The sequence below is a fragment of the Symphalangus syndactylus genome, chromosome 20, assembly GCF_028878055.3.
Source record: "Symphalangus syndactylus isolate Jambi chromosome 20, NHGRI_mSymSyn1-v2.1_pri, whole genome shotgun sequence".
Lineage (NCBI taxonomy): Eukaryota > Metazoa > Chordata > Mammalia > Primates > Hylobatidae > Symphalangus > Symphalangus syndactylus.
The window spans coordinates 64558742-64570830 of NC_072442.2; the positions used below are offsets into that span (position 1 = coordinate 64558742).

General features: G+C 51.8%; 1 protein-coding gene across 1 annotated transcript in view; it reads left to right on the forward strand.

The window, feature by feature from the left end:
* The first annotated feature begins 2294 nt into the window (after positions 1 to 2294).
* Positions 2295 to 12089, forward strand: part of ITGAE (integrin subunit alpha E) — a 74005-nt gene continuing 64210 nt past the window's right edge. The window contains exons 1-2 of the mRNA XM_063628408.1: positions 2295 to 2440; positions 2632 to 2708. Coding sequence (XP_063484478.1) covers positions 2295 to 2440; positions 2632 to 2708 — 223 coding nt within the window. The remainder of the gene's footprint in view (positions 2441 to 2631; positions 2709 to 12089) is intronic.

A 12089-nucleotide genomic window follows, 5' to 3' on the forward strand; every position in this document is an offset into this window, starting at 1 on the left:
TGGGCTGATGAGGGTGAGGACCCTGTGAGAGTGTTGATGAGACACTGGGGGCAAGTGTCTGTATGGTAGAGGGTGAGCGTGTTGGCGGGGAGCCTGCTTCCTGTGTTGTCAGGCCCAGGGTGAAAACGAATGTGGGGTGGGGGGAGGCACTTCTGCTGCCTGGGGGGTCCCATTTTAGCCTTTAACTGTCCCATGGAAGCCTCTGGGCAAGCCAAGCCATGAATCCTTTCGTGGGTCCCCGGTGATGAGACAGCACGGTCAGGTGAGCCCCTGGAGGCTGCTAAGATCAAGCCGGAGGGCAGGGTGGTCCTGCCTAGTGATCTGAGCAGACTTCCCATGGGTCGCCTGCCCCCGCTCCGGAGGTTGGCTGGAGAATTGGATGGGCATCAAGCTTATGTGGATGGAAGGCTCCTGGTAGCTGAGTTCTCCCTGAAAGATGGACTGAGGCTGTGCTGGGAGGGGACTTGGGATTAGCATCCCACCTGGGGCCAGATCACCCAGGAAGCAGGCCACAATGTGTAGGGTACCAGTAAGGCATACGTTTTTGGACAGATTTTAATATTTTATGTTTCATTTTATTTTTTGAGACAGAGTCTTGCTCTGTCGCCCAGGCTAGAGCCCAGGCTGGATCTTGGCTCACCGTAACCTGTGCCTTCCAGGTTCAGGCAATTCTCCTGCCTCAGCCTCCCGAGTAGCTGGGATTACAGGCGCCTGCCACCACGCCTGGCTAATTTTTGTATTTTTAGTAGAGACGGGGTTTCACCATATTGGTCAGGCTGGTCTCGAACTCCTGACCTCAGGTGATCGACCTGCCTCGGCCTCCCAAAGTGTTGGGACTACAGGCATGAGCCACCTTGCCCGGCCTAATATTTTATATTTCAAACACATCAGAATAGTCACCATGGAAAGGTCAACAGTTTGTTGAACTTCCTTTATTTTACAATTTAGACTTCTCTGTTTTTTAGTTACATGTGGGGTGTGGAGAGAGTCTCACTCTTTTTATGGCTTGTGGCTTTGATCTCCCATTACCAAGAATATCTGGAACAGATGCTTAGACTAGACTCTCGTCTACCCTCTCCCAGTACAGAGGAGGTGACTGGGGCACAGAGCGGGCAGTGACTACCCAGGCTTGCAAGCAACTGACAATAGACACGTGGCTCAAGTCCAGGCCTCTGTCCTGCCTCCCAGCTCCAGAATACTCGCGTGGCTCCAGAATATTCCTGTGGCTCATCTGTCTCCTGCAGCCTCTGAGACCACCACCCATCACCTCAGCGCCTTTTCCAGCAGGTGGCATTGATCACACCTCTTTTGAGGCCTAGGCCCTTCCCAAGCTGATGGGCAGCAGAGAGCGATGATGGAGCAGACTTGCCATGAGACCACTTAGCCCACAGCTCAGCTCAGCCACGGGAAGGGGACGAGAGCAGGGCCCCAGCAGCTCCGGTGCGGGTGGCGGAAACGAGGCTGCTGCCGTTCTGCTCCATGCTGTGAGGTCCTGAGACTAGGATGGGCCCATCCGGGAGAGTTTCCTGGAGGAGGTGAGGTGGTGTTGAGTCTTGGGCGCTGAGGAGAATCTGAGAAAGAAAATGGCCAGGAGTTGCTGGGAGGAAGAACTCCCTCAGACTGTGGCTCCGGGCCCTGCGCCCTGTATCCCGTGCCGGGCTGGGCCTCCTTAGGCTGGAGAGAATCCAGGACTGGCCTGGCCCTGACCTGCCACCCACTCTGGTGATGCCTACTTCTTGTTATTCGTGGCAGCAGACAGAATAATAGCAATTGTCTAAGGGAGATTTTAGAAGCGTCGGGTGCAGACAGACACTGAAACCCTGGAACTGTCCACACCCTGACCACCAGCCCCATCATGCCCTCTTACCCTGCGGCCTGCCGTCCCCAAGTCAGTCTTCACCCCTGACTCACTCTGCAATCACATCAACTCACCCCTCCATCCTGGGTCTCAGAGGTTGAGTTTCCACCCTTGCGTGAAGAGGCCTGTCCTGTCAGCCTACAACACCTTACAGGGGTGAAGAAGAAGGAACCAGAAGTCCAGGGCCCGCTCTGCTGGTGGCGCGCACTCCGGCTGAGGCCTGGGGCTCTGCGGGGCATCACCCGGGGCCTGTGTGTGACAGAAAACCTCAGTCCTTGGGGTGTGGGAGACTGTAGCATCTGAGGTGGGCTCTGAAGGATGGGGAGGCCCTTGGCAAGTACAGGCGGGGGGGGGGGGGGCGAGCAAAGGGGCCTTCTGTGCAGGGGGAATAGGAGGGACCCAGCCCTGGGGTGTGAGGAGTCTGGTTTGTAGGAAGATGGAGGCGAAGTGTGAGTGGGAGCAGAAGGCGGTCTCTGGTGTAGCTTTCCCTTCTAGCCCCGCCCCAAGTCGGGACATGCTGGGACCTGGAGGTGCGGGCAGTGGCGAGGCTACCCCTGTCCTGGCCCCCTGTGTGAAGAGAAGGCAGGTTGTGCACACAGTAGCCTCCCCAGCCCCAGCAGGGTCTCACAACACCGGGGTAGGGAAGGGGCACTCCAGGCAGAGGGGCAGCCCAAGCAAAGGTGAAATGCCGGCGGAGTGCAGTGTGTGTGGGTGAGCTGGCTGGGGGAGTGTGGGCCGTGTGGGAGCCCCACATCCCTGCCCTTCTCTGGGAGGTCTGCATTCGTGGGGCAGGTGTGGTGTGAGTGGAGGGACGCAGGCATCCAGGCCCGAGAGGCCCACGGTGGAGGTGGTGAGGAACGTGGGGACCTGAGTGCTGGCCCGGGGGAGCTTGGAGCTCCTGCAAGGGCAGTGGAGAGCCACAGAAGGTCTTGAGCAGGGTGGCGGCGGACTTGTATGTTGTGTGGTAGTTGGAATCTGGGAGAGAGGGGAGGCAGAGAGGCCCGTGAGGAGGCTGCTGCCTTGGCCCCATCCGCGGGTGCTGGGGAAGGCGGACGTGGGGAGGAGGACACACTCATGAGAAGTGTTTAGTTTCCTGGCTGGGCACGGTGGCTCACGCCTGAAATCCCAGCACTTTGGGAGGCCAGGGCAGGCAGAGCACTTGTGATCAGGAGTTCAAGACCAGCCTGGCCAACATGGTGAAACCCCATCTCTACTAAAAATACAAAAATGAGCCAGGCATGGTGGTGCGCACCTGTAATCCCAGCTACTTGGGAGGCTGAGGCAAGAGAATCGCGTGAACCCAGGAGGCAGAGGTTGCAGTGAGCCGAGATCGCGCCATTGCCCTCCAGCCTGGGCGACAGAGCAAGACTCCATCTCAAAAAAAAAAAAGAAATGTTTAGTTTCCAGCACACAGTAGTGCTCAAGGCCTGTTGGACATTCTTGTTATTAGGGAGATGAAGGGTGAGGGAGAGAGATGGGCTCAGCTGACTGTGAGGTTTGGGGTGGAGTTGATGAGGCTCCATGTAGAAGATCGAGGTTGGGGGACTGTGGCTGGCTGCAGATGGCTCTGAGGCACAGTCCTCCCACGAGGTCCTGCTGGGGGTTCTGGGCGGGGCGTCGGGACCCCTGCATCTAGTCCCACTTCTGCAGCTCCTGGTATCAGTGTGGGCAAATCATGCCCCATGGGCCTCGGTTTCCTAAATTGGGAATAATGGTACTTATTGTACTGTGAGAATATGTGTTTAAATTGCCCAGTGTGCTGGAGGAGACAGGGTTGAGGGGAGACAGTGGTGGCTGACAGGATGGAGGGGGTTCTCGGTCTGACTCAGCAGGCCTCCATGGCTGGGGACAGCTCAGAGAGGTGGTCCTGTGGGTAGTGTGGTGACAGACACTGGTGTAGCTGTGTCTGTAAGTCAGACAGCACATGAGGGGGGCTTGAGAGGGAGGGCCAGCCCTCGCCTGTGGTTATAACTCTCCAACCTCAGCCTCCACGTGCTGAGCTTCCTGCGTCAGACCTGGGGCTGCGTGTCGCCCCATTTGATCAGCACAGCCCCATGTCCCAGAGGGGAGACGGAAGTGAGGTGCCAAGCCCAGGGTCCTTCAGTGACTCCGAGGCAGTGAGGATTTGAACTCAAGACCATCTACCAAGACAGTGCTGTGTTCTGAGTCCCGGTGGGAAATGCAACAGGAGGAGGTTTCCTGATGGAGGCGCAGCTCAAAGGTGAACTGTCCGGCCTGAGGCGAGTCCAGTCTGAGGAAACAAGCTGAGCCAGGCCTGGCAGACCTGGGCACCAACTGGCTCTCAGGGAAAGCCCAGCAAATACGGCAACCTCCCCCACCACACCCACACACACACACGCACACACACGGCTGCACACACACACAGATGCACACACACGGATGCACACACATGGATGCATACACACAGATGCGCACACACATGGATGCACACACACGGATGCACACACACGGATGCGCACACACATGGATGCACACACACAGATGCGCACACACATGGATGCACACACACGGATGCGCACACACATGGATGCACACACACGGATGCACACACATGGATGCATACACACGGATGCACACTGATGCACACACACGGATGCACACTGATGCATACACATGGATGCACACACGGATGTGCACACACACGGATGCACACACATGGATGCACACAGATGGATGCACACACATGGATGCACACATGCACACACGTGCACACACACACGGATGCACACACACAGATGCACACACGGCTGCACACACACGCATGTAAACAGTTTCTCATGCCACCGTGCCTCTGCAGCAGGCTTTTGCTGACCTAGTTACCAGCCCTCTAAGCAGAAGTCAGCTCCAGCTCGGTGAGCCGCCAGCACAGCAGGAGCAGTGCCCAGCTTCTTGAGGCTATTTGTGACCCTGCCCTCTCTCTGTTTACCAACCCCTCAGTGCCTCCAGCTTTTACCAAAGGCTTTGGAATCGGGCACAAACACAGAAGCTGAGCCCCAGACACAAATATTCAATCTTCTGATGGGCCATGTGCAAACCACACCCCTCTCTCAGCCTCAGCACCTAGCGTGGTGCCTGGAAGGCAACAGGTGCTCTGGGGGAGCGGAACCCTCAGTTGAACAAGATCTCTCTGATGAACAAAGTGAACACGGGGGTGGGGTGGCGTGAGGAAAGGGAATATCTGGCCCACTCTGACATTTTTAGAGCACCTCTTTTGGGCCTGGCCCTGTGCTGAGCTGGGCTCTGTGGCTGGCGGTGTCGTGTGTGACTCAGATCACATCACGGTTCAGGGGAGACAGACTGAATCACAGATCACCCTGATCCAGACAGAATTTGGTCAGAGCCAGACAGACCACAGGATGCTGAGGGGGCTCAGGGTTTGGTGAGAGCCAGACAGACCACAGGGTGCTGAGGGGGCTCAGGGTTTGGTCAGAGCCAGACAGACCACAGGGTGCTGAGGGGGCTCAGGGACCCGGGAGTTACTCTGACAGAGTCTGATTGGCTCCTGGCTCCTGGCTGGCCGAGCAGGGCCAAAAAAGGCGGCTTTGCAGACAGAGGTGGAGGGTGGTGAGCAGGCCTGCTGGGTGGAGGGAGCAGCTGTGTCGAGGCCTGGAGGCAGGAGTGTGCAGAGGGTGCACTGGGCAGAGCGGGAGGGTGCCACGGACGCCCAGGAGAGGAGACTGGACTTAGCTCTGTGGTCTCCACTCGTGCCTTTCAGTTATACCGACAGTGAAATGGGGGGAAGAAGGCCCCCCACTCACCCCTCGTAACATGTTGGCAGCTCGCACTTTTTAATTCTCCTCTAGGCAGTTTGCTGACATCCTGTTTCTCCCCCAGAGTGACTGACTGACCGGGAGGCACAGGGCTCAACGTGACGTGGGCCCCAGGGCCGGAGCCCAAACTCCCTACTGGGCATCCCTTATCTCAGCTCTGGATTCGTCGCGGGGGGCGGGCAGCGGGAACAGTACAACCTTCTTCCCTGCCTGGGGGTCTTGATCTGGAACCTTTGAGAGTCTGTGTAGGCTGCAAGCGGCCACTCTCCCAGCTCCCGAGTGTGGGCCACCATGCCAGGCCCTGAGATAATGTGGCGATCGAGGCAGATGCAGTGTGTGCCCCCATTGGACTCACTGGTGGCAGGGGCAGTCACTGGCAATAGGGAAACAAGGAAGGCCGAGCACAGTGGCTCACGCCTGTAATCCCAGCACTTTGGGAGGCCAAGACTGGAGGATCACTTGAGCCCAGGAATTTGAGTCCAACCTGGGCAACATAGCAAGACCCCCGTCTCTACAAAAAATTAAAAAAGAAAAATTAGAGGCCAGGCGCGGTGGCTCACGCCTGTAATTCCAGCACTTTAGGAGGTCGAGGCAGGCGGATCACAAGGTCAGGGGTTCGAGACCATCCTGGCCAACATGGTGAAACCCTGTCTCTACTAAAAATACAAAAATTAGCTGGGCGTGGTGGCGGTGCCTGTAATCCCAGCTACTCGGGAGGCTTAGGCAGGAGAATCGCTTGAACCTGGGAGGCGGAGGTTGCAGTGAGCTGAGATCGTGCCATTGCACTCCAGCCTGGGCGACAAGAGCAAGACTCCATCTCAAAAAAAAAAAAAAAAATTAGGATGAAGAGGAAGCCAGGAGACAGGCCGAGGACAGAGAACTTCAGGCAAGGGGAGGGTTTTGCACACGTGCACTCAGGGGATCAGGAAGGGCTCCAGTGTTTCCATCAGATTCTCAAAGAGGGCCGGGCGCGGTGGCTCACACCTGTAATCCCAGCACTTTGGGAGGCCAAGGCGGGTGGATCGCGAGGTCAGGAGATGGAGACCAGCCTGGCCAACATGGCGAAACCCCGTCTCTACTAAAAATACAAAAAATTAGCTGGGCATGACGGTGGGCACCTGTGGTCCCAGCTACTGGGGAGGCTGAGGCAGGAGAATCTCTTGAGCCTGGGAGGCGGAGGTTGCAGTGAGCTGAAAATTGTGCCACTGCACTCCAGCCTGGGCCACAGAGTAAGACTCTATCTAAAAAAAAGAAAAAAGAAAAAGATTCTCAAAGGGATCCATTACCCCTGAACAAGAGCGTCTGGTCTGGTTATGTTTCCTGTGTTTTCTACTTCGGGGCAGTGGCAGGGAGGACACAAATCACAGCTGTGGAAAAGCTGGGCTGCAGGGATGTGTTCGTGGTGTTCTCACGAAGGACCCTTAGGGACAGTTGTTTTCTGATTTGAATAACCGGACTGGTTGTGCTTTGCCTGGAAGTGTTTTGTTTTTTGAATTTTGTGGACACCGCATGGCATTAACTGATCTTTTTCATGTTGTTATCACCTTCAAGAAAGCTTCATTCATTCATGTATGCGTTGAATCAACAAATGATTTTATGAAGTCAAAGGATTTTAGGAACACTTCTGTGAGGCAGTGCTGCGTTCAGAGCCAAAAGTGGGGCACGTGATAGAAAGTGCTGGCAGTGCGTGATCTACGTGTTATAGCTGGTGGCCTCCTTCCTGGCTTACTGTATCCCCCTCTTTTTTTAAACCATCATTTTCCTTCTGTCCTTTTTTGCCTGCCCCATTACTTTAAGCGAGTTTTATCTTACCTGTATTATGTATTTTTATGAATCACCACAAATCATTCCAGGCAAGGCAGAGGTATAAAGAAAAAGGAATGAAATACAGATATCAGGCCGGGCGTGGTGGTTCACGCCTGTATTCCCAGCACTTTGGGAGGCCAAGGCAGGCGGATCACCTGAGGAGTTCAAGACCAGCCTGGCCAATATGGTGAAACCCCATCTCTACTAAAAATACAAAAATTATCCAGGCGTGGTGGTGCGTGCCTATAATCCCAGCTACTCGGGAGGCTGAGGCAGGAGAATCACTTGAATCCGGGAGGCAGAGGCTGCAGTGAGCCGAGATGGTGCCATTGCACTCCAGCCTGGGCAACAGGGCCAGACTCCATCTCAAAAAATAAATACATAAATAAAATTAAATATCGATATCTACTTTGTGCCAGACTCAGGGAAATGGCCTGGAAATGCAGGGATGAGAGATGCAGAGCGCTCTCCCCAGGCTCCTCCTCCTCCTCAAGTCTGGAAGGTTGATTTTTGGACAATAAAATTTTAAGCATGTACACAGGTAAACAAGATAACTTTAACAAAGCCAGTATGTCCATCAAGCAGATGACACAATGATCAAGATCCTGCCACACAAGCTGAATTTATTTTGTGCTCCCTTTTTCATTTTTGTTGTCAAGGTATTTAAAGCCTGGCTGCTCAAAATGTGACCTGAGGACCAGCCGTGAGGGCATCGTCTGGGAGCTTGTTGGAACAGACTCTCAGCCCCTTTCTGATTCATTACCTGCTAAGTCAGAATCTGCATTTTAACAAGATCTCCGATGATTCATTTGCACGTTAATGTTTCAGAAACATTATTTTAAACCAAACCCCAAACATCGTGTCATTTCACTCCCCAAAAGCATGGACATTTTCATTTCTAAAGAACATGAAGGGCGGGCACAGTGGCTCGTGCCCGTAATCCCAGCACTTTGGGAGGCCAAGGTGGGTGGATCACCTGATGTCAGGAGTTTGAAATCAGCCTGGCCAACATGGCGAAACCCCATCTCTACTAAAAGTACAAAAATTAGCCAGGCATGTTGGCACACCCCTGTAATCCCAGCTACGCAGGAGGCTGAGGCAGGAGAATCACTTGAACCCGGGAGATAGAGGTTGTAGTGAGCTGAGATCGCACCACTGCACTCCAGCCTGGGCGACAGAGTAAGACTCCATCTCAAAAATAAAGAAAGTGGACGTTTTCTTAAATAGCCACAATGTTCTTACCACCTAACTAAATTAATTATTTGGTATCATCTAATACCAAATACTTAGTCTATATACAAATCTCTCTGTCTCAAAATGTCTTTTTTTTTTTTTTTGAGACAGAGTCTCGCTCTGTCTCCCAGGCTGGAGTGCAGTGGCATGATCTCTGCTCACTGCAAGCTCCACCTCCTGGGTTCACGCCATTCTCCTGCCTCAGCCTCCCGAGTAGCTGGGACCATGGGTGCCCACCACCACACCCGGCTAATTTCTTTCGTATTTTTAGTAGGGACAGGGTTTCACTGTGTTAACCAGGATGGTCTCGATCTCCTGACCTCGTGATCTGCCTGCCTCGGCCTCCCATAAGATAGAGTCTCCCTCAGTATCCCAGGCTGGAGTGTAATGGCACCATCTCAGCTCACTGCAACATCCACCTCCCAGGTTCAAGCGATTCTCCTGCCTCAGCCTCCCAAGTAGCTGGGACTACAGGTGCCCACCACCACGCTGACTTATTTTTGTATGTTTAATAGAGTCAGGGTTTCACCATGTTGGCCAGGCTGGTCTTCAACTCCTGACCTCAGGTGATCCACCCACCTCCGCCTCCCAAAGTGCTGGGATTACAGGCATGAGCCACCGCGCCTGGCCTCAAAATGTCTTTTTAACAGTTGGTTTGTTCAACGCAAGATCCAAACAAGGTCCACACATGACATGTGGTTGCTGTGGCTCTCTCCATCTAGAGTGCACCCCCATCCCCATTTTCTGCTTTCATGTCTTTGATTTATGGCAGAGTTTGGTCACGTGTGTTGCAGAATATCTACGTTTAGGATTTGTGTGTTTGCTTCCTCTTGGTGTGATTTGTCTTTTTATTCCCCAAATTGCCTAAAAACTGGAGGTTTAACGTCAGGTTTCAGTTTTCTGGCGAGCATACTTTAAGCAGTTGTGAGGGTTTTGCCCTACTTCCTGCAGTTATTTCACCTCTTTTTCTTTTTGTGTGTGTGTGTTTGTTTGTTTGTTTGTTTGTTTAAGACGGAGTCTTGCTCTGTCACCAGGCTGGAGTGCAGTGGCGTGATCTCGGCTCACTGCAACCTCCCCCTCCCAGGTTCAAGTGAGTCTCCTGCCTCAGCCTCCCAAGCAGCTGGGACTACAGGCGTGCACCACCACGCCCAGCTAATTTTTGTAATTTTAGTAGAGACGGGGTTTGACTATGTTGGTCAGGCTGTTCTTTTTTTTTTTTTTTTTTTTGAGACGGAGTCTCGCTCTGTCACCCATGGTGGAGTGCAGTGGTGCGATCTTGGCTCACTGCAAGCTCCGCTTCCCGGGTTCACACCATTCTCCTGCCTCAGCCTCCCGAGTAGCTGAGACTACAGGTGCCTGCCACCACGCCCAGCTAATTTTTGTATTTTTAGTAGAGACGGGGTTTCACCGTGTTTAGCCAGGATGGTCTTGATCTCCTGACCTTGTGATCCGCCCGCCTCAGCCTCCCAAAGTGCTGGGATTACAGGCGTGAGTCACCTTGATTTCTTGTGTTTTTATTTTTCTCTCTCTTGTAAATATCATGAACTTATGAAAGTTTTATATATTCAGTGTGTTTCACATACTTGTAATTATTATTCTAAATAATATTATTTTAATTATAATTATTATTTTTAAATAATTATTTTAATAATTATTATTATTTTTAATGTAGACTTTTTAAAAGTACAACATACAGAAAAACAGACAAATTTAGATCAGTAAATTTTCATATTAAGTCACACCCGTATCAAGAAACAGAACAGGCTGGGCACAGTGGGTCACACCTGTAATCTCAGCACTTTGGGAGCCCAGGGTGGGAGGATCACCTGAAACTAGGAGTTCAAGACCAGCTTGAACAACACAGTGAAACTTCGCCTCTACAAAAAAAAAAAAAAAAAAAAAAATTAGTCAGGTCTGGTGGCACAGGCCTGTAGTCCCAGCTACTGGAAAAGCTGAGGCAGGAAAACCACTTGAGCCCAGGAAGTTGAGGCTGCAGTGAGCTGTGATCACACCACTGCACTCCTGGCTGGGCAGCAGAGTGACAGCCAGTCTCAAAAAGCAAAAAAGAAAGAAAACATACAATGTACAACCTTGGGGGCTAAAAAAATTTTTTTTGAACTTCATTAAACTTCAGAACATCTGTTTATTAAAAAAAAAGTGAAAAGGCAAACCACAGAGTAAGAAAATATTTGCAACACAAATTGATAAAAGATTAACTTCAGAATATGTAAAGAATTTCTACAAATCAATAAGAAAAAGGCATGTCACAAACAGAAAAAGGACATTTCACAAAAGAGATTATCAAAATAGTCAGAAATCATGTAAGGAGACTTCAGACATCAGAGAAAGGCAAATTAAAACCGGGCGCGGTGCCTCACGCCTGTCATCCCAGCACTCTGGGAGGCCGAGGCGGGCAAATCACGAGGTCAGGAGATCGAGACCATCCTGGCTAACACGGTGAAACCCCGTCTCTACTGAAAATACAAAAAATTAGCCGGGTGTGGTGGCGGCCGCCTGTAGTCCCAACTACTTGGGAGGCTGAGGCAGGAGAATGGCGTGAACCCGGGAGGCGGAGCTTGCAGTGAGCTGAGATCATGCCACTGCACTCCAGCCTGGGCAACAGAGCGAGACTCTGTCTCAAAAAAAAAAATCCAGATGGACCAAAGTTTCAAACATAAGAAATTAAAGAAGAGGCCAGGCGTGGTGGCTCATGCCTGTAATCCCAGCACTTTGGGAGGCCGAGGCAGGTGGATCACTTGCAGTCAGGAGTTTGAAACCAGCCCGGCCAACATGGTGAAACCCTGTCTCTACTAAAAATACAAAAAATTAGCCGGGCATGGTGGTGGGCACCTGTAATCCCAGCTACGTGGGAGGCTGAGACAGGAGAATCGCTTGAACCCGGGACACAGAAGTTGTGGTGAGCCAAGATTGCACCACTGTACTCCAGCCTGGGCAACAGAGCAAGACCCCGTCTCATAAAAAAGAAATTAGTAAAAATAAATTGCTGACTTAAGTATAATTCAACTCTAAACATTTCAGCATACATATCAACAAAATGTGTTTGTGCTTCTTCTTTAAGGTAATATTTACATACAGTGACATGCACAAATTCTACGTGGACCATTCATTGAGTGTGTTTTGACACATGCACACCTTGGTAATTCAAACATCTATCAAGATATAGAATATTTTCATCATTCCAGAAAGTTCCTTCTAGCCCCTTCCCAAGTTAGTCCCATCCTCTCAAGCATTTTTTTTCTAACTATAGATTAGTTTTGCTGGTTCTAGAACCTCATATAAATGGAGTTATACGATATGATTTTTGTTGCCTTAGCTCAACAAATCTGCTGTGCTCTGTTTGAATTCCCTTTCCCTGCATTGGGGTCATAAAATTCCTCCAG